This window comes from Apostichopus japonicus, chromosome 10, assembly GCF_037975245.1.
Source record: "Apostichopus japonicus isolate 1M-3 chromosome 10, ASM3797524v1, whole genome shotgun sequence".
Classification (NCBI taxonomy): domain Eukaryota; kingdom Metazoa; phylum Echinodermata; class Holothuroidea; order Aspidochirotida; family Stichopodidae; genus Apostichopus; species Apostichopus japonicus.
In genome coordinates this window covers 7,065,209-7,088,390 of record NC_092570.1, presented here as the reverse complement: position 1 = coordinate 7,088,390, position 23,182 = coordinate 7,065,209, and the positions used below count along the sequence as shown (strand labels likewise).

Here is a 23,182-nt window from a genome sequence, read left to right as displayed (position 1 = left end):
TCAATCAAAATTCTGATGAAGCCTTGAGGTCAAAACTTTGTTGCTAAACAAAGACTTCTAAAGTAATACCATCGAAGTGCCGATCAGCAAATTTTATGCAAACAATTTTATGTAGGGCAATTCATACTCATTCTTGCTATAGACTTAGGAGACGAAGTAGCGATTAATTGATACTTTGATGTTTCACATGTGGTAAAGAAAGAAATCACACTTGGAGAAACTTTCAAATATACTCTGTATTTTATCATATAGATAGCAATATCAATCTTTACATGTTGGGTTTGTGCACTAATTTCAAAAATGACTTCCAAGACCAAATGTTAGTTTGATAATACTTAATAATGGAGGTATATGATGGATGGCTATACAAAATTCCCATTGATTGATTCAACTCAAGTCCAAGTTTTTGAAGTACACTGGGGGAATGAATGACATTTCTCCACTGAGGGAATAATTGTGATGGTTAAAGAGAACCATTAACTATTCCTTTTATCTATTTTTTTATTATTTCCTTGCATATGAAAATATAAATTGTAAAACCGATCCCACCATCACCCTATATGATTGCAGCTAGGACACAATATTGTAATAATGCAACAGTAAAGTTGGCAGCTAATGGCAGGCTGCAAAGGTATATATTTTTGTAAATCCAAAGCATCACATAAACACCCCCAACTGAACAGCCCAAGTCTTTCAGTATTTTATGATAGACCAGAATCTTAAAGGGTGTGAAGACTCGCAAAAAAAAAGAAACGTCTAATGCCGGTAATCTCACCTAGTTTCGAATGAGGTGCAACAGAAGTGTAAGACATCACCATCGATCCCAGATATACACACACAGCTTGCTACCGTCGGTAATTAGACACTAGTGTACAGTCAGTACATACAGCAGCGGTCGATACCCACAGCACAGTGTACAAATGATACAGCGATGGACATCTCAGGTCCAGCTAAAGATAACAAGGTATCACGTTTCATTACTGTCTGCATTTTGTAGTGACACCAAAACACTTCACTTGCAAACAATGGAAAGTTAACTTTATCAGACGGCTGCACTTTGGGCTAGTCTTCTTGCCTTTAAGGTAATACTATTGTAATTATGATGTTTAAAGATAGTTGCTATTAGCTACCCTTAAAACTGTTGAAATTTCTTGTCTGTGCACACCGTCTCTTCTTTATATGATTGCATTGAGGACAAATTAAAACAATCCAGGATGCAGCAGTGAGTAGGGTCACATTCGATCCAGCAGTTAAAGACAGACAGACAAGATAACCATTTCTCGTTAATCCCAAGAGCCACATGAACGGCCCAACCAAAGCCCTTCTAATATTTGATGCTAGACATGCTTCATCCTTAATGCATTATGATACTTCAAAAGACAAAGGAAATGGTTAGTATTTGTTACATCAAGCTGATGACAACCTCTATCTGCCAGGTGTGTATTTTAAGAATGAAACTTCATACAATGGTTTTAACTTCCAATTCCAAGCTTTGATTACTTCTCTTGCAAATCCGGCTGTCTGATTCTGGATTCCATATTTGGATTACTAACAAATTCTTTCAGCAATTTCATCATCTCATTGTCATACTCTGGGGGTGTCGGTTTATTACCTGTGAGGAGAGGAAAGTGTGACAGTTTGTGATTAATTTTGAAAATTGTTGTGGAATATATACATGTATTAAATTGTAAAACATGAGAAAGTGCAAAGGAAAGCTGCTAGTTTTGAAGCTTGTTTTTTTACACAATGCAAGAGAGTTGAGCACTGGAATACACTGTTGTGCAGTTACATTACAGCCACCAGTTCATAATAGACTATGTTTAAAAAATATAAGTCAGTTTATCATACAGTATCTCTGGCACTTTCTCAGTAGAAATAGCTTTGCTTAACCTAATGTGCATACAAAAGCTTCAAGGAGAAAATTCCTGTCAATCTTGCCTCCCTTTACATCAGAAATGTGCATAATTACTGATGCTGATTCATAAATTAAACTAGAATTAAAAAAGAGTTGTAAAATGTTCAGTCTTGGATGGATTTGAACAGGAATTGCAGCTATTTTTATTTTTGTTCATAGGTGTCTATGAACTTTTAAGGAAGAGTACAAACCTGTTGCCCAATTGAATATATCCCAGTCATTATTTGGTTTGTTAATAAGGAGGTCATACTGATGCAACTGATCCTCTGTGAATGTACTCAAGAACCTATTAGCAAAGTTGCTGAAGAAACAACAGAAAGAAAAACATGTATCTTTACAATATGATAGAGATTCTGATGAATTATAGAATTGAAGATATATCTCAAACAAAATGTGACCAACTTAAAATTTGTCATAAAGAAGAAAAAGCAAAATTTTGCAAACAAGTAAATTTTAAAATCTGTCCTCACCTTAAAATAAGTCCATTTTCTGACATGCCTCTCTTCCTGCTCTGATACACCAGTCTAGCTTTCGTCAATTCAGCTGATTCATTTTTTGGCTTCTCCCAGTCTGGTATCGGAGGTTCTTTTACTTCATCCGATAACCATCTGACTTTGCACGTGAATACGGCCTCCTTTCGCACTAGCTGTCAGTAAAGAAAAACAGAACAAAATGAAGTCTCAATTTCGACATGAAAATGACTGTTAACAACCATATACACAATGGCTGAAGATATGTGATGTAGGTCATAATTTCTAAGCATAAAAGCTGGAAGAGATTTAAATACATTTACCATGCTTTCAAGCTATCACTGATATTTCTAGTACTTAATTATACTGAAACATGATAGTCTAGCTTTGTATATTACCGCAATACATTGTGACAACTAGGCCTTATTTTTTAAATAGATTCACTGATAAATTTATAATCTACATGGTATTAAACCGCAGAAAGAGGATAGAACACCCATCTTGCGGAATCACATTTTAACCCGTCCTATTAATATTTATATTAATAAAAACATTGTACAGAAAAAGTGAACTTCACTATCTCACCCCTGAAATACATACTGTACTGATATTGGTCTATTTGTGCATGTGCTCTGTAATTTGAAAAGTGGATTTAAATTAAATTATGTCACACAACCCCATGGCTATGCATACTCTCCACCCTTGCACGATTCTCCTCCTGAGTTCTCACCTAAGTTCATATAACTTGCTTGCAATAGAGTTACAGGTCTTTTTCCAACATTTCTCTACAATGTTTTGATCAATTATCATTGTCGTTTCGAAGTTACGTAATTATGGATAGCTAGGCTATTATTAGTACACCTTCTCTATATGTTAGGCTACGGACAGATAGAAAGACAACGTACTGTTGTCATATACCACCTATATTGAGCTATAAAGAACATGAAAGAAATATACCCCAAAAAAGATACATATACATCTTTCAAATTTCATTTACATAACACGGAAAGTCAGCTTACCGAATAAGTGCCAGGAAATAGGTGAAAGCCATCACGACTTACTTTAGGAAGTAGTCGGGCAACGGAGGCTGCCATTTTGATTAGGCAGATACAAGATTGTAATTTAATCGTAGAAACTTAAATTACATTTGAGAAACAAAATCATGTTATTTTCGTTAAAAGTTAATATTTTAATGAAATATTAATTACATTTTTAAATTTTGATTATCAATTTGCTGATGAAAGCTTACCAATTAAGTTTCAGGATGCAACAAAAATAATAGTTACTTTCCGGCCGTAGCAACAGGTGTAAACAACATGCCCAGGAATTAGTGCGTCCAAGTACTCATCTGTTCACACAACTTTACATGGCCTAACGTTAGGCTAGTGATAGTGTAAGGTGATTAACCTCCTGTCATTTGTGTTGAAGTAACCTAAGAAAACTTGGTAGGAACAGCTAGTTTCTTAAGAAATCTTTGTTGCGTTTTTCTGTTGTTAATATTTAAAAGCTGCACTGTGTGTAGGCCTATTAAGTATTATTAGGCCTAGGTAGACTAGTATTACTGCTTAGGCCTAGTACTGTACACTTATGCCGGGCACTGCAAAGTTATGTAGGCTAGGGATGTGTAATCGGATGGGGAAATTAAAAAAAACATAACAAAAAATATGTATGCGCCAAAATGCAATTTGCTCGGTACGTTTGTAGCTCTGAACAGTATGCAAGATAGGCCTACTCGGGTTGAGGATCCTTCACTAATTCTGACTGGCATTGAGTAGCATGGTGGGCTTATAATTTACGCACTTAAGGATTTGATCAATGATGTCTATCAAGGAAAAATCCAAATCACTCAACTGTATGTGTTTTTCAAATGTGTAGTTCCTCAGAAATGTAATGATCTCAAAATATTTAAAGTTCTGTGCTTATGCACCATACAATTGAGCAGAAATTTGATCACAAAATGTCTGCCATGTCAAGTTCTTTCTTACCCCTAAATTGACACATCGTCAATAAACTAACTGTAGTGTAGGCCGTAGTATACATCCATTGACTTTGGATGCTGTTTGATATGCTCTGAGACTCTAAGCTCAGACAGGTCAGGTTCCAGAGAGTATAGTGGTATCATATTGAGGTAATGTTGGTTATTTTTAGGGTGTAAGATTTCCAATTGCCCACAATATGTGCAAAACTGTGGGGAGGGTGTTAAAAGCTTAAAAAAAACAATTTCAGCAATTAGTCAGCAAAATAGCTGAAACAGATTCAAACTCATGAAATATGTTATTCTGCTTGACTGCAAAAAGTTTAGGTGGCCTGCTGTGTCGTTGCTAGTTATATTTGAAGGTGCGTCAATTATGAAGCCTTTACTATACCAGTCTTCTATTGGCGTTTTCTTTTACCTAACTAATATCAAAATCTATTTGGCCTACTGCCAGTATTAAGACTAATATTGGCCTAGGCTAACTAAGGCTAGCCTTAATTACCAGTCTGTAGCCATTATAAAATTGTTCATAGAGCACAAAGAGTACGCATGATATACGTAGCATATACAAATATTTTGGGGGGGGGGGGGAATAACATTTTCATCGTCTTATTACAATGTGAAATTGTAGCAGCCTCCTTTCAGTAACTTTTCTCTGAAATTCTGTTATGGTCTGTTGTAAGCACTGATTTACTGTGCTCTCAAAAGTTTCCATATGTACTGTATCTTGTGCAGAACTTAATTTTTATGGAGCTTTTTTGCTGTCCCCTGTGATGTCATAAGAACTATTGTATTGCAATCAAGGTATTATTTTGAACTAAAGTTAGAAAAACCTTTGGACTATTGAAATGAAATTATGAAAAGACACTACAGCATGTCACTTAACCATTTAGTATTGGTTTGTAGTTAAATATATAATTGGTGATTGCTCATGAATCAGAAAAATATGAATTATTACTTGTTGATCGGCCTATGAATGATGCCGACTGTCGCTGTTTAGTTAGTAGATAGTAAAAAATTGCAATCAAATTGAAGGCCTGTTTACAGTTAAGGAAACTGTACCTCAATTTGGCAGCTAGAACTTTCAAGGAAATCACATAATTGGATGAGAAAAGCATATCACAAAGGAAAATCATAGAGATTGACATTTGTCACCATGCATTACTCATTGTCATTCACTGTGTGATGTATGAGACTAGTGAAATATTATAACAGTGATGCATGTGTCTATCAGAACACTTGAGCAATGTGTTTGCCTTGCTCAACCAAATTCATAATCATTGTCGTCATCGTTGCACAGAAAGTATCATATGTAGGCTTCACAGTATCCTTTGAAATTTTATTCTTCTTTACTTTCTCATCAGACTAACTTAGAAGTGTTGAATATTCATAGTGTTTGAATCATGGGAAAGAAAGTCAAGAAGGAAGCAGAGGCCCCTCCGAAAGATGTCGTAAGTTTTTATGATTCTTCTACAGTTTTTTCCAAAATAGTTTCTTTTACATATTTTATTTCATGTTTTCAGCAATCTACTTAATTTTTTTTTTCGAATTAGTGTTGAGCCACCAAGATTTCAAAGAGTCCTTTAATATTTTAGCACTGGTTTTTGCCCTAAATGCATAAAATGTTGTGCCATTGAAATTTTGATGAACCTCAAAACTTGCTTTAATCAAAGACAACTTTTCAAAATAGCGTTGAACTTTTTGGATTTTTCTTATCAAATGTTTATGAGTTAAATGAAGCACCAAACAGAGGAATTTAATACGGACACACACAAACACACAAAAAAAACATTGAGAAAATTAACAAGAAGAAGTTATTACAATGTGAATGTTGCTTATAATTTGTTATTAAATGTTTATGAGTTAAATGAAGCACCAAACAGATTAATTTAACACATACACACACACACTTACACGGACACAAACAAAAAAAATCTTGTAGATAAAATTAACAAGATGAAGTTACTGCAATATGAATGTTGCTTCTGTTCATTTTCTTTCAGTTTGATCCACTAGCAGTCGAAAGTAAGAAAGCTCAAACAGTTGTGTTGATGCTTGATAGCCCTGAAGATGAAATACTCATCAAAGCTTGTGAAGCACTCTACAAATTTGCAGAAAAATGTAAGTTTTATCGATAACGTTAAAGCAGCTTTTTGCGTTTGTTTAGTCATGAGTTTGAAAGTATTGCAAACCCTGCAAGTATTCCTCTCATTTAAGATGGCATTTAATCAGACATTTGTTTCCCTCAGAAATTTTGTTTACAAAGTGAAAAATAATTATCAAGGAATTAATGATTCCAGTCAGTTCATATAGTTATGTCTCCCAGATATCATTAATAATGACAAAATCATGGCAGATTAAAATATGACCAGCCATACTAGTGGATTAAAGTATATTTGACATGTAAAATTGATAAAACTCAACCTGAAAAGCTTTTTTTTAGCATTTTGTAATATCTAAGGAATAAACAAAGTATTTTGCAGATCAGTGGAGACAATTTTGGATGGAATTAGACAATAACTAGCAGGTTGTAGTTTCTATTTAGTTTCACTTCAAATTAGCTTAAAAATTAAGTTTCCTGGAAAGCTATATTTGTTTTATCTTTACAACAAAATCAATATAAGATAATGGATTTCTTTTTTTGTGTGTAGTAGATGATTTGGGGAGTGAGTTTTGAAGATAATGTAGTTACTTGGGATTGGACAAAATAACTTTTGTCATCATCATTTTTATTTATTTTTATATTTTTGATTATCATTCCATCAAGAGTCCAAACAATGTACAATTCATAATAACATATACATATGATCATTAGTCAATATGATCAACAACAACAAATTTATCATTAAACTTCAAATAAATATTTCCAGTTATGCCATCTGATATCAAAAGCATGTTGCTTACAATTATTATTAAACATAAACTTTTTTATAGATAAAAATTCTTTTGTCATCATCATGGTTGGATGCAGCAATACTTTGTTTTGTTACAATGTTTATTGTTTTTGGTTTTTGCAGGTGATGAAAATAGGGCAATGCTACTAGAGTTAGGAGCTGTAGAACGTCTCTTGAAACATATCACTTCAGAGGAGAAAACTGTCCGAAGAAATTCTGTGATGGTGTTAGGAGTTCTCTCTACTCATCGTAAGTTGCTGAATGTGTGTTGTTTACAAATTCCCTCAAAGTTCTATGATTACCTCTTTGTTTGACTCATTTTTTCCCCTTCAATTCCAAATGCAAATGGGGAAAGTTGCTATCAATATGATGTCAATTCAAGGTCAAGGTAATATCAGTGCATTCCTAATAAAAAGGTTCAATTTCGCTAGAGGCCTCATTGCTAATGTCAAGTGAATGTTTTGGGGATTATTTATGAATGACAGTTTACATATTGGTTGGTATGAAAGACTTTGACCGTCAATTATCGACAATCTGCATTCATAGCACAGGTTAAGGTTTTCTCATGCTTGCAATCTAGCTTTCTGTTTCACTCACCCCACACCCTTAAGAAAGACTAAGGGACAAAGTGCAAGGAAAGAGGATTTCCTAAAACATTTTAACCCAGTATCCTAAAAACAAACAGAAAGTACGCTATGACCCATTTCTTTCATTGGTAATTCTTACAATATTGTTATTAGCAAACTATTTGGCTCATATGTTCTTTTATGGTATTTTGATGGGAAATTTAGAAGGACAAAAAAAAAATTCAAAAATTCCTCCGTAGAAGGTATATGTCATGGGCAACTTCAGAATGATTTGTGATATTTTCATCTCATCTTAGCCGATGTTCGGAGAGCCCTCCGTAAATCCGACTGCCTGCCGAACTTGATCAAACTCTTAGGGCCGGAAGGTGAGAGCTGGTTCTCTTTCTTTTCAGACATTTATTTCATGCTGTAGCCAATTATCTGTCTCATGCTAAAACATATTAGCAACATTATCTTAAAAAATTCAGATTACAGGGTAAAATGAAAATTTATTAAGAAATTGTAAAACAACCCTTGGAAATTGGAAAAATAAATTATGCACTGGAATTGGACCAATTTATCTCCATTGGATAATCCAGTGCTCTTACCGACTGTTCTATGCATATCACTATAAAAAGTTTTCCATGTACGATTGATACCTATTCAGAATTTGTTTCGACAGAATATGTTTAATTGCAAGATGGATGATATGATTCTGTCAGTAAATACTTCTGTTTGTTAAAGATGATACAATTTTGGCACAAATAGAAACTTGTAACAAACAGAAAATATAGTGGCCACTTACCACTGGACATCATTTTTGGACATTTTTTCATCCCTCCACCCCCATCCCTTGCCTTGCCTTGTTTGGAATCAACCATACATTTTCCTTTAGAGTGGGAATGGGGACTATGCTATAAAACTAAGAAAATTATACAACTTTTCAACTCTGCATTTGTCAACAATCAGTCACTAATATTCTTCTTTTTAAATCTAAATACAGAGGAGACCTTAGTCCATGAGTTCAGTACCTTATCTCTATCCAGTATGGCCCATGAGTACACCAGTAAGATCCAGATACTCTCTCTAGACGGCCTATCACATCTGATTAATCTGCTCTCCGATCCGGACCCTGATGTCGTAAAGAATGTCACTCAAGCCATCTTATTACTCCTGGAAGATTATCAATGTCGAATCGCTATCAGGTCTGTGAAGATCGTTTTTAAAAAAAATATTTTTTAAATTTATTTATTTTGCTCCTTTCAAATAATTGTAGTCATTTCTACTTCATGCCTAAGCCTTCTCCCCCCCTAGCCAACCCCTTCTCATCACTTCAAACTCACACCTCCCCTCCCATTGTATGCTCTTTTTTTTTAGTGTAACTTTTTAATACTCAATATTACCTCCCTCATTATTTTAACCATTCGAAGCCCTGCTAGTGAGCTAGAATTTCCAAACATAAGTTGTAAGCAAGAACTGTATGACAAGATTGTGTTACTATCGGAAATGTGATTGGAACTAGGATGAATGTTTACTTTGAGAGACATGTCTGTATGTGTTATACACCCAAAACTGTAGTCTGTTGTAACTGCCAAAAGTTTAGAGAGGTAATATCTATCAGACAGTCTCAGTTGTCTTCCAATTGTCCAGAGGGATCAAAGGAGTCAAATTAACTAATTAATTAATTTAAAGTAGCTGGTTAGTATCTGTCATTTACTCTTCTCCACTTCTCTTCATATATAGTTAATAACTAATACAAATTTATATGTGTAAAATGGAGACAAAGTATTTCTCAAATTTCCCTAAGAAAAAAGTTGCAGTTATCAAAAAGAATTGATTTTAATGGAATATCAGGCATGAGCTTTTCCTCGAATTAGCGGAATATCTGTGATTTCTTTTCTGCCTCGAGGATAAAAACTATTATCCTAAAACACTGTAGCATACGCAAACTGGAGCCTATACCGCAAATTTTGCAAAGTTCCGTGATTTTTTTTTAACCCAGGCTCATCCCTGAATATCAAGCAGCTGGTTGAGTTATTTTGAAAATTTCTTAACATTTCCTGAAAATTTTACTCTTTTTTTTTGCAGAAATGTTCAAGGCCTTGAGCCTCTGTTAGATCTTCTGAAGTCAGAGTACCCGGTGATACAGGAGCTGGCCCTCAAGAGTCTGATTCTGTGCACCCAGGACCCAGACAACAGAGAAACCCTCAGAGAGTTGGAGGGACTAGAAAAGCTGTTGGAGTTTGTTGGAACTAAAGTAAGTTATCATATCTCCTTTTTATTGGGACAGGGATGGGGGAATGAGGTGGGGGGGGGTTGTATTGTGATGTGGAGTGTTATAAAGGAAAGCTCCATGTACTAAAATGACCAATTGCATGACATGCTGTTTCCTGCCTAGTAGGTGTATGGAGCATTGGCATACTAACTCTTCTTGCTGTGGGACATCCCCATGGCTTCCTTTAAAATATATACTTGGTAACCACATATTCAGTTTATTCTCTCTCTTCTGGAGCAGTAAATATTGGTACATGCAACATTCCTTCTGGAGGTTGCTTCAATTAAACAATATTAAGTACCTGATTTCATTTCCCTCCCTGCAGGCCTCCCTCTCACCCCCCCCCACCCCTCCATTAAAAAGTCAGAGAACATCAATATTTTGAGAGTAGGTCAAGCTTTGGGAGCACTGACTCAAGTTACGAATTTCAAGAAGGGTTGGTTCTTCAATTTCACTATTTTCATTCAGGAAATTTCATTCTCTGATTATTCATTTCTCTACTTGCATATATATGTGATGTTGTATTTTCAAATGAAATGAAATCCATCTTTTCCTTTTTCGATACAGGAGTTTGAAGAACTTCACGTCCATGCCCTTCTTGTTCTATCCAATTGCCTGGAAGACATAGAAAGTTTAGAATTGATACAGAGTACAGGAGGGCTACAAAAGTTGCTGACATTCGCAGCCGAATCTACGATCCCTGAAATCCAGATGAACTCTGCCAAGGCAATTGCCAGAGCGGCCAGAAATGGTAAGAAAATTTTGCTATAATCCTTATGGCCTTTAAAGGCATTGAAGACTCGCCCCAAACCGCGTGCGGCCATCTGAAAAAGTTAACTTTCTGTTGCTTGCAAGTGACGTTTTGTTTGTGTCGCTACAAAATGCAGACAGTAATGAAATGTGATTCCTTAATTGTTATCTTTAGCTGGACCTGAGAGGTCCATCGCTGTATGGTTTGTATACTGTGCTGTGGGTATTGACCGCAGCTGTATGTACTGACAGTACACTAGTGTCTAATTACCAACGGTAGCAAGCTGTGTGTGTATTTTTCTGGGATCGATGGTGGTGTTTAACACTTCTGTTACACCTCATTCGAAACTAGGTCAAATTACCGGCATTAGATGCGCGAGTCTTCACACCCTTTAAATTTAATCACATGATCCATTATAAGAAGAATAATTAAGATGGTTTTGACTTATCTTGTTGTTTCTTTCATGGATTAGGATTGGAGGTGGCACAGAGTTGGGGGAGGGGGTAAGAGGACGGAGGCGGGAAGAGCTAGTACAGAGATTTTGCCTTTGATTTTTTAACTGTTAGTTTTCACAGGCTGTGATTTTATTTATTTCTTAGTGAACATTGATGCATTGTTTTTTTGTTTTTTTTAATTTGTGCGCTGACTTAAAGGTATTTACTCGTGATAACACAATTTTCCTTTCCGGTCAGGTGAGAATTGCAAGATATTTCACGAGCAGGAAGGAGAGAGGACGTTAATTGTCCTGCTTGAATCGGACAGCCAGGACGTCCAGGCCTCCGCTGCCCAGGCACTGGCTATCATGGCAGAGACTGCAGCCTCAAGGAGTGTCATTGCCGAGTTTGGTAGGTAGCCAGGCATGTTGGACCGGGGGGGGGGGGTTTGTGATCGACCAGGGGGTGGGAATAAAAAGGGGACTTTGGTTGTTATTTTTCTGAGCAATGAGTTAAGATGTGACATATGTCAGTGATGCAGATCCACAAATATCTTTATCATCTATTATATATATATATTATATATTGTATATAATATCTTATATCTTATACATCATATATTATATATATTCTAATGGTTCATATAACTTGACAAACAATACACAAACAGTATGGAATGCGATGAATAAATGTTAACTGCTAGAGTTTTGGTATATTGTGTATACATCTGCATTAGTATTGTTTGCATATTCAAAATACATGCTTTATACGTGACTGTTAAAAAGAAATCAATAAATATGATTACAAACGAAACCACCGATCAACAAGCATTTAATTACAACACAGACAAGTTTTTGACCTCCTGATGGTGCTAATGCTAACAGTTCTCATGATCGTAACGATAATTCCAGTATAATAACCATTAAGTGATGACGTTATTCATTATTTCTGCGTTAAATAGTCGGATTATTATCGAACGAATCTGTAAGTACTTTCCGGATAAAAATCCGCTTGCGAAATATATTCCTCTCCTTTATTATAAATACGTTTCTGCTCTTTTTGTACAAATTTATTTCTCCTTTTAACACTTTTCTCTGGAAGACGGCATCGTCCCTCTCATCAAGCTTCTGAACAGTGATAACCTGGACGTAGCCGAGTCTTCGTCCTTGGCCCTGGCTAACCTCACCTCTGGCCAGGTACAAAACAGCGTAGAGATCGGAGATAGGAACGGAGTGGAACCCCTGATTGGCCTGCTCAGTTCCACCAGAGAGGCCACTCAGGCTAATGCAGCACAGGTTCTGACTAACATGGCGACGGACGAGATTTTGAGAGCGGATATACAGAAGAAAGGAGTTGTTGGGGCTTTAATTGATCCACTGCACTCAAGGTTTGTTAGTGATGGTCATGTTATTTGCAATTTTCCTATATATGCATACTATTTCTTTAAATTTAAAAAAAAATTAAGTTTAAAAAAATTTAAATTTAAATTTAATTTAATTTTTTTTTTTACGTACTTGGCTCTATATAATATAAGGCTTAAGAATCTTCCACTAATATTAGTGTCTGTAATTTAAAATGCAAAAACTTTGTCAACCAAATTGATTGATTGTGACATTCTTTATTGGCTGTCCTCAAAAGTTAAAATAAAATATTTATTATTATATTTATTATTAAATAGATCCAGTGGCACCCTCAGATTTGCTTTAAAGGAGCATTCAAGACATTGTTCAACTCAAGAGAGATCATCTAAACAATATCATTGAATATAAAATAGATTCAGAAACTTTTGCCTGCAATTTTCATATCAATACTTAAATTGTTGCCTGAAATCATCCTTGAAAAAAATTAACTGAATAAATTTTCTCAAGTATGCAATGTATATGTAATTTGTTTTCTTTAAGATTGATGGTTTGGTATTAAAAGCTTTAAGCTCTAGACTGAATCCATAATATCCGATTCACATGAAAATGTTCCTTATTTTCCGTCCACCAACAGTAACACTACGGTACAGACTAAGGCTGCCATAGCTCTCGCCTCTTTTGTTTGTGATGTAGATACGAGGAATCAGGTGGGTTATTTTACAAATGCCTATTATTCTAATATCAACCAATCAGAGTTGTTGTTAGAAATAACCTTTATAGACCTTGTATTTAATGAGGAAATTGAAAAAAAGCTTTGCACCACCAAAGTCAACTTTGGTGTCCTGTCAGCTGATCATGAATATTCAATGTTTATTCAATGTTGATGCAAATTCAGTGGGTGCTGGCTTATTTTCAAAAAGGGGAAATCGCCTGCATATTTACTTTAAATGGGCAGACACTTTTAACTTGGAGTGCGAAGAATGACTTTGAACTCCGACTGAGGAAGACTCTTTAGGGAAGAGAATTTAACAAAATATAAGTCAACAAAATATAAGTTAATATAAGTTAACAAAATATAACAAAAATATAATAACAAAAGATAAAAATATAACAAAATATAACAAAAAACAAAATATAAGTTAACAAATATAAGTTAACAAAATATCACAAAATTTAACAAAATAATTTGCTTTTCCAATGTTGTTTGGATTGCCTGGGAGTTGATAATTAACAAATGACAAATGAAAATATATCCTCCTGCAGCTTGAACTACTATGCCTGGTCTCCCTCAATGTTTAGTGTTATACTTATCATCTACACTGGACAGTGGTACACACACTCTCGGAAAGTTCCTTAAAGATATGCATGCAATAGATAAAGTTTGTATTTTAAGTTACAATTTCTCTCTGTTTGAATTAAAATTTTGTCAAAAAAGGACTGATGATTATTATTATTATTTTTTTGTCTTCTAATGCTTGTTGTGTTTAGTTGAGAGGTCTAGGTGGTCTGCCTCCTCTCCTAAAGCTTCTGGAATCCGGTAACCAGGAGGTTCGGAGAGCAGCATCCTGGGCAATTGTTGTCTGTGCCAACGACTCACTCACAGCTACAGAATTCTGCAAGCTTGGGTAATGTTTTTTGTTTTGATGGTTCGGTTGTATATTAGAAACTTGTAAGGACTGTCTCCTAATCTAGTCTGTTTAGGCTTTCTAGCCTAACATTAAAATTGATATCAGTGGCTTTGTTAGTCATTTGAGCTATGAATATGCATGTCTTGAATATTTTTTATTGCACCCAGTTGAAACAACTTGTTCTATACTGTAGTGTTCTGTCCCACTTCAAAGCACTCGTATTGTCAGTAGGAGCAGTATGAATATCATGTTTCTATCAGATCAAGGTTAGGAACTGTTTGTACTGACAATACCAGTGCTTTGAGTGCATGATTTTGGAGTACAGTTTAGAGAGGTATTAGCATTAGGAAATTGTCCCAACTGGCTGTTTATTGGACAAGATGGCTCTTAATGAATGTTTTGCATAGAATATGCCACATTCATGTCGTATCATGCTAAATTATTGAAGGAAAGCGAGTGTAATTTTAATGTATGTAAATTTGTTCCTTTAGTCCACCAAATTGCACTAGAAAATATGAAATTATTCCATAAAATCTAGAGGTGTTTTCAAGCAAACCAAACAACACTACATAAATTTGGTGGGACTTAATTTAACAAATTAGAATATTGAGTACTTGAGTAATTGTAGATTGATGGGTTCCAAAGGATGTGGTCCAAAAGAAGGCCCCAATTTTCAATGGGTTACTGGAAATTTTCCAGGTGTCATATAATTTATCTAAAGTTTTCAGAATTTTGCCGACAAGTCCATACTCCAAGCTAGCTTTCATGTATTCTGAGCATTGATTCTGAGGAGTGGGGGTCTGGTGGGTCATGGCTCAGACCCCATGGAAATTTCTGGGTCTAGGACTAAAGGTTGTGGACCACTGTCATACATGACCTGGTCAGAAATGAGGAAATGTTCCCATCCTGTGAAAAATATGCAACGTTTGGACTAACAATGGATTAATTTAGGTAAATTAAATAACTTATATTACTATTTGCCATTATTTCCTGTGTGTTCAGTGGTCTAGATGTCCTGAAGGAGATCCAGCAATCAGCGACCAGACAGAACAGTTTCAGCGAGGCAGCCCTGGAGAGGTTGTTGGATAATATGCTCTCTGCCAAGTACAGTCTGACCGGACAGCTGGCAGTCACGGACATCATATCAGATGGATTCTACGATGCTGGCAAGGTAGGAGGAGTCAAAATGTTGAATTTGGATTAAGCTGATGGAAACAGGATGAAAGAGTAGTCTCAATGTTACGAGCACTTTGTGGCTCATTCCAGTGATGTGCACAGGATTTCGAGATGGGGGGGGGGGGAGGAGGGAGAGGCCAATTTATAAATTCTCCATTTAAAGGCGATCAAGATTCGCCCCAAACCGAGTGGCACCATCTGAATAGGTTAACTGTCCGTTGCTTGCAAGTGAAGTTTTCTTCTTGTCGCTACAAAATGCAGACAGTAATGAAACGTGATACCTTGCTATCTTTTATATAGACCTGAGATGTTCATCGCTGTTATGTACACTGTGTTGGGGTTATTGACCATAGCTGCATGTATTGACTGTACACCAGTGTGTAATTACCGACGGTAGCAAGCTGTGTGTGTATTTTCTGGGATCGATGGTGGTGTCTAACACTTCTGTTCTCATTGGAAACTAGGTCAGATTACCGGCATGAGACGTTTCTTTGTGCACGATTCTTCAAAGCCTTTTCATAAAGTCATGAACCTATGTATGGAAGAGCAATCTGATCTCAGAGGAGCAATCAAAATATTCCCCGACTGCATTTTCAAATCTCCCAACTGAATGTTATGTTTGTCTATCTGCTTTTCATCCGTAGTAAGAGATGTCATTCTGTAAAATTTCTTGATTCCTTTGATATAGATCCGACCGGATGAAAAGTTTCAAACCCTCGAAGAACTGAGCAAGAGGGAAGTGAACCAAAAGAGACCTGTCATACTTGTTAACTGTGGAGTGCCAAGAAGGTAAGAATTAGTCCATAGTAGGTAAACTAAAGCTGTCATACTGGTTGACCGTGGAGTGCCAAGAGGGTAAGAATTAGTCCATAATAGGTAAGGCTAAGGCTGTGTTACTGGTTAACTGCGGAGTGCTAAGAGGGTAAGAATTAGTCCATAGTAGGTAAAGCTAAAACAGTCATACTGGTGAACTGTGGAGTGCCAAGAAGGTAAGAAATAGTCCATAGTAGGTCAAGCTAAAGCTGTCATACTGGTTAACTGTTGAGTGCCAAGAAGGTAAGAATTAGTCCATAGTAGGTAAAGCTAAAGCTGGCATACTGGTTAACTGTGGAGTGCCAAGAAGGTAAGAATTGGTCCATAGTAGGTCAAGCTAAAGCTGTCATACTGGTTAACTGTTGAGTGCCAAGAAGGTAAGAATAGATCCATAGTAGGTAAAGCTAAAGCTGCCATACTGGTTAATTGTGGAGTGCCAAGAAGGTAAGAATAAGTCCATAGTAGGTAAAGCTAAAGGACACATGTTTTGTAGCTCATTTATACCATTAGCCCCTGTTGTCATGACAACACCCGTGTCATGTTCATACATAACAGTGCTCTCATAACTTGAATTGTAGTTAAGAATGCAAACTTGTAAGCCGATGGCCCGGGCAATGTTTTGTGTCACTGATACTGATATAAACTCTGTACTTTCTCTTTTGCTGATGTAAGCTTATATCGTTACTGATCCATTTTTCCTCTTTTTGAATCAACAGCAGCCCTACGGTAACTCCAGTCCCAACCATTCCTTCCGATGGCGATATCAGAGTGGATTCCAAAACGAGTATGAGACCTTCAAAGTCCTCTGTAAAAAGGTAGGATTCAGGAATACCTCTTGCACCGCACAACCCCTTTCACCAACCCAAGTCCACACCTTCCTTTAAATGAAATGCTGTTTACTACTTTTTGTATCAATTATAAACCAAATAATATAGTCTCTGAAGTATTGAAAGTTTGTAAAGTTGTCAAGGGAAGAATTATCAATTGAAAACATTGGCAATGTTAAAAGTTCATACAAATCACTAATAAGTGATACATAGTCAGATGTATCAAGTCATTGTTGATTGTATCAAGTCACACTTTGTAAGTCAGTCATTACAAGTCAGGCATATAAAACTTGTCCTCTGTGTCCAAGTTGAAATGACCGGAAAGATTTTGTGATGTTTCTCATCGATAAGGGAAACCTGGTCTAGTTTCTAATCTTGCTTAGCAAAGTGAATGTAACAAAAAAGTATCCATTACAAGGCAAAAGGGAAAGATAATTTGATGACATTATTTCTCTGTTGTTTATTTTATTGAATGTATTTAATTTGCTCGCCTGCAAAGAAGAATTCCTTCAAGTTCCATCCATTTATGCATTAAAGTTTGCATAGAAATGACTGATGGATATAATAGGATCTTTCTTAGGATACTTTTTTTCTTTTTTCTTCTTTGGATAGAGAGAGAGAGAGAGGTAAGTGTGGAGATGGTGGGTGAGGAGAGGTTAGATAATTTAATTCGGGTAATCTATATCTACATTAGTCACTGACAGATTCTATCTCAATATATCAGTTTGTTTTGTCTCAAAAGGTTTTATTCAACATCTTTAAATCCTTTTGAAGTTGTTATTTGGTTTCAATTTTTTTATCAGCAAAAGAGAGACGAAGAGAGAGCGGGAAGAACGAGAGTTACGGGAGAGATTAGAGGCGGACAGATTAGCCGAGCAGCAGGCACTGTTGTCACAGCAACAGTCACCGTATGAACCGCAGTCGGACTCCAAACTAGAAGAGTACGTCAACGCCGTCACAGATGAAATACACCCGCTACCGACCACCAAGGAACAGGTCATTTGTCTGGCACAGTAAGTTGACTTTCTGTGAGGAAAAGTTGAAAAGGAATTAACATCAGGGTGGTAGACAATGCTACACGCATACAGGGAGAAAGAGAGCAAAATGGCTTATACTGGTTTGGTTGAAAGCCCCAAAATCTCAAAGATCTGGTTCCTAACTTGAGATATGGTTGCTTGAATGTAAACATAGTGTAACCATGTCAACAATGCCTTATATCAGGGAGTGGGTCATAGTAGGTGTGGTCTTTTCAAAGAAAAATTTATTATAATATTTATTGCTATATTTATATTGTAATATTATTGGTTATGATTTTGTCTTAAAATATGATAAATCTGGAATTTTTGCTTGGTTGTTATTGTTCTCCTCCTTTTTAGAAAGGTTTAACTAACTTGCAAACTTATTTGAAGAATTTTTATTTTCCTCGGTGGATAAATTGATTTTCACTTTCAGTTCAAATTGCACATGATGACATTTATACTAACTCTGTTTGTTGCCAGATGCATTATTCATAATATTTAACCAGTTTTTAAAAGATTTGCATCTTCATGGTTTCAAAACTTGCTAAATTGGGATGTTGGTTATTGACCTAAATATGAAGATAAATTTTCAGCAAACAATGAACTGCAGGACACTATCATGTCAGGATATAGATTTAATGGTATAGATATGTATGTGGTATATAACATGCCATTCCCCATCCCCACCCCCCAAACACTGCTCAGTTAACACTATCACAGGGAATAACTCAGTGTTTCAAATTTTGTGTAGCTGTTTTGGATGTTCTGGTTTCTGTCTCTTTGTAAATACTGTGGTTCCTGTGTACAAGAATAGTGATATTTATAGCAAATTTTACCATTTTGTGTAGCATTTTGCAATGTGAAACTGGATAAATTATTTCCCCATATCTGTGCTAACTGTGTGGAGTTTTGTTCTCAAATGACCTTTGACATCACACTTTATATATAATCTAATCACCTGATGTCATGTTTGGGTTGATTTAACAACTTCAAATCATTTTAGAGTTTATAACTACATTTTAGAAGTGTAATTTCAGTTTGTAAAACAGCATGGGTTGGAAATATAGAGTATTTCAGAGTGCAATGTGGATTTTAATAGATGTGGGTCTTATATAGATGTGGGTTTAATAGATGTGGGTTTAATAGATGTGGATTTTAATAGATGGCTAGGCTGTCATCCTATTGATCATAGATATGGTTGAAGTAGTGTTTCATATGAAGTAATAGTTGCTTCGTTAGACACTACTGGTGACAGTTGAAGAGAAAATTGTCACTATTCACTCTCACGGTAGTTGCCACTGTCAGTTTTAGCAAACAGGTACGGTCGCAGGTAAACCTGTTGTAAGGATTCATCTTATGATCATTTACCGTTTCCCTTTTTCGTCAGATTTGTCAGTCAGAAAATGGGAGGCAGTATCGAGCGAGGGCAGCTTTCAAATTTCAGCTACGAGTTATCCATTAGTCAGCTGAAGTACGAGTTGAAGAATAACATCATTCCGATCGGCAGGATAGACCGCGGGATCCACTATCACAGAGCACTACTATATAAGGTAACTGAATACACTAATACTATGATAAGATGGAAGGGAGGGGGATAGGGGTGTGACATTGATCTAGTGTGAATAGACTTATGGGTCCACTACCACAGAGCACTACTATATAAGGTATATGATAACAATATCACTATGATAAGATGGAAGGGAGGGGGATAGGGACGTGAAATTAATCTAGTATCAGTGGACTGAGGGATCCACTATCACAGAGCACTACTCCTTACGGTAATCTGACAACAATAACACTATGCTAAGATGGAGGGGGGAGTTGGGGGGGGGAGAGGGGTGTGATGACTAATCCAGTGGGAATAGACTGAGGGATCCACTGTCACAGCACTACTCTTCAAGGTACCTGACAACAGTATCACTATGCCATAGGAGTGGGGTTTGGAGGGTGGGGTGACATAAAATTAATTTGGTGGTAATATCATAGGGTTTCACACCACAGAGCACTACTCTGAAAGGTAGACAAAAACGGTAACTCTAAACCTTGGGCGGTGGCTGGGGTGGGGGGTGGCGGGGGGACAGAAAATTGATCTTGTGGGACACATCTAAAATAGGTGGACTGGGATCAATTTCCTTTAGTAAATGATATCATTTTTGATGGTCTTTACCTGTTGCTTTTAAAGTACCATAATTATTCAATATGGAGACAAGTGAGAGAAGTAATCCGTAATTTCTTATCATGATTCTTTTAGGTGTTAGCAGACAGGATCGGTCTTGCGTGCACATTAGTGAGAGGAGAGTACAACAGAGCGTGGAACGAAGTACTCTTAACAGATGACGATGACAACGTAAGTATCTCATTTCCATCCAAATTCTATCGTTTTTAATTGCCAGCATAATTTTTGTTGTTCCTGTCATTGTAATTATGTGTGAATTTGGAAACTTTATTATGATCATTATTTTATAGTCAATAAATCATGCTTTGCATCAGACAGCTTGTGGTGTTCACCAGATAGAGTCTGGTCACAATTGTAGAGATATTTTGTGACATGCACAACATGGCAACAGCAAGGTGAATGATGTCATCATGGTAATGGAGTTAAGCAAACTTCCAAATGTATTTCATTTCAAGGATAAATTAACAAGAAATTGAGAAAATTTAAAATATGTAAAAAATGTAAAAAAAAAAAAAAAAATTTTAATTTTTAAAATTTTTAAAATTTTTAAAATTTTTAAAATTTTTAAAATTAAAATTTAAGAAATTGAGAAATGTCATGCTTTTGATGTTCATCTACCATAATGACATCATAGACCACCTTATGTGATACACTTCCTGGAGTTGTGGAAGATTTTAGCCGAATTAGGTTACATGCAATCAACCATAATCTAAAGTTAGGGACAAACATATCGAGATGGGGTTCTCTTGTATGAGAGGATAACTTTAGGCACAACATTGAATTTGATCAATGTAGACCATTAAAAACACACATTGCTATCAGTCCAGGTTGGAATTTTATAACACTTTTTTTAAATTTTGAGAAATGACCTTTGAAAAAAGTAGTGTGGTCCATCAGTTAAAGTGACTGGACTATGTAGTCTAGTTCACAGATCATAAGGTTAGTTTCTCAGATGCAGCACAATCAAACTCGATGGGAAATCCTAAGACGTTTATTGCTTCAAATGGAATGTTTACAATTCATTGAAGAATAATTGGAGGAAAAAGAGTTTTGAATGTCATCCAAGGGTAAAAAACCATTGAAAATCATTTTGTGGACTTAGAAGAATGGATTAAACAATAATCTGTGATGTCACACAACAGCTACCTGTCTCACAGCTGTCCCCACTCCTTGATCTGCTTAAACCCTCAGTATTACAACAAACAAATATAAAACTTGTACTTAGATTTATAATTAGTAGCTCATTCATATTTCGTCTTTGCTAATCTTCTATTCATCAATAAATGTATGTTGACTCATTCTGAATCGCTTATTTTCTTCCATCTATTATTACAGCCCGAGTTACCAAGGTTTCCTCCAAAACCGTTCATCGTAGATTTGATCCATCATCCAGGGAGTCTGTTTCTATCCGATTCACCAGATGCCATCAATTACCAGAAAATATGAAGAAACAAGCATCAACACAAGATTAATTAAAGCTGCCTGAAGACTGAAGGAAAAAAACATGGACAACTTTGGGAATCAGATAAACTGGACAAGATCACAAAACATCAACCATATTTCAATATTTTGGGAAACATTGTTTTTAAGAAGTGTGGAGAAACATTAGTGTAACATTCATTAGAGAAATATACCAAAAGTGATTTTGTGCCTCAATTGTTGTGATGTTTTCATATTTATAATTGTGTGACATGTTCTCTTTTTGCTATCTTGTGGTTTCTTGTAAGAATACCCTGAAAAGAAGCTATCTGCATTCAGTTTGCTAGTTTGCAGTTATCTTACCAGACCTAACGAGTATTGATCCAGCTTTACTTTTATTGGTTACCGTTAGTTATCTAATTAGCTAATAGTTACAATTTCAATGTAATTCATTGATGCTGATTGAGATGCTGTGGTAATATTACTGCTCTTGACAGGGAAAGTGTAAGCGAACACAGACTCTACCTTAGAGACGAAGGAGAGGGGGGGGGGGAGGAAGGTATTTAGTGAGGTGAAAAGAGGAAGGGAGGGGAAGGGTTCCTTTAGCAAAATCATTTGTTTGGTTGTGAGTATATAGTTATGTAAACCCTCATCTCTTCTGGTTTTGTTTCCTTGACCTGTATAATAATGTAACGACTTAAAACCTCAATATGTAGATACGTGTGTTGTAGAGAATTGGGAAACTTGAAATAAAGTAATATTCCAACAAATGCTTTTTATTTATGTTATTGTATTTTATTATTGGATGTAAGTTTTAAAAATAAGTTTCACATGGTGGTCTTGCTTCTCTGCACTTTGTCAGACTCTTGCAAAATGATGGACAGTTGTTGACAAATGGAAGCAAGAAAAGAAAAACATTTCAGAATAATATCAATAAAGGCTCTCTATAAAGGGATTTTTGAATGGATACATTAAAGATGCTAATAGCGAAGTATACCATTTGTGTTTCAGCTTCTGTACAGTCCTTGTTCACATGTTTCATCAAATCTCTTGTATTAGAATAGGCACTTATTATGATAGGATCACACCAATGCAGGTAGTATGGCACAAATGAAATCACAAAAATCAAGTAATAAAGTATGCACCATAATTATGGGAAGAGAAACAAATTAAGGGTATTATTGTGAACTAACCTTCAGGGATGATTTTCAATGAATGACTGCTTCAGGTTGTGTATTACAGTAGTATCCTCTTGAAGTTCATCTTCTTGAAGACTGCTTTTAATAGCTATTCCCATCCTCTATAACCCTGGTATTCAAAGTGAGGGTCCGACCTATTAGTGGTTGCTAAAAGCATTCAGAGGGTTACCAAAGAATTGGAGAGAAAAAAAGAAGGAAAATGACATTAATTAAGGAAATGATAATTGGAACATTCTTGAACATAAATTACTTTCAAAAGTTGCAAAATATAACACCTATTTCCA

At 35.8% G+C, this 23,182-nt stretch overlaps 2 protein-coding genes across 4 annotated transcripts; one reads left to right on the top strand and one right to left on the bottom strand.

Annotated features, from left to right (window-relative positions):
- Window positions 1-218: 218 nt before the first annotated feature.
- LOC139974859 (succinate dehydrogenase assembly factor 2, mitochondrial-like) lies at window positions 219-3,556 on the bottom strand. The gene is made up of 4 exons (XM_071982344.1): window positions 3,405-3,556; window positions 2,386-2,561; window positions 2,107-2,216; window positions 219-1,612 (listed from the first exon to the last, which is right to left on the bottom strand). The coding sequence occupies exons 1-4, from the start codon at window positions 3,477-3,479 to the stop codon at window positions 1,497-1,499; spliced, it is 477 nt and encodes a 158-aa protein (XP_071838445.1). The 5' UTR covers window positions 3,480-3,556; the 3' UTR covers window positions 219-1,496.
- Window positions 3,557-3,650: 94 nt separating this feature from the next.
- On the top strand, window positions 3,651-22,690 carry LOC139974857 (armadillo repeat-containing protein 3-like). Of its 3 annotated transcripts, none has more exons than XM_071982342.1 (19): window positions 3,651-3,778; window positions 5,725-5,811; window positions 6,364-6,481; window positions 7,378-7,503; window positions 8,138-8,206; window positions 8,824-9,025; window positions 9,909-10,077; window positions 10,663-10,846; window positions 11,539-11,691; window positions 12,382-12,667; window positions 13,276-13,348; window positions 14,130-14,266; window positions 15,272-15,440; window positions 16,134-16,234; window positions 16,975-17,073; window positions 17,889-18,098; window positions 19,492-19,654; window positions 20,356-20,451; window positions 21,616-22,690. In XM_071982342.1, the coding sequence occupies exons 2-19, from the start codon at window positions 5,764-5,766 to the stop codon at window positions 21,724-21,726; spliced, it is 2,514 nt and encodes an 837-aa protein (XP_071838443.1). In that variant the 5' UTR covers window positions 3,651-3,778; window positions 5,725-5,763; the 3' UTR covers window positions 21,727-22,690. The 3 variants fall into 3 exon arrangements, with proteins under 3 accessions (XP_071838443.1, XP_071838442.1, XP_071838441.1); XM_071982341.1 differs by having other exon boundaries at window positions 3,667-3,783; XM_071982340.1 differs by having other exon boundaries at window positions 3,688-3,830.
- The last annotated feature ends 492 nt before the right edge of the window (window positions 22,691-23,182 follow it).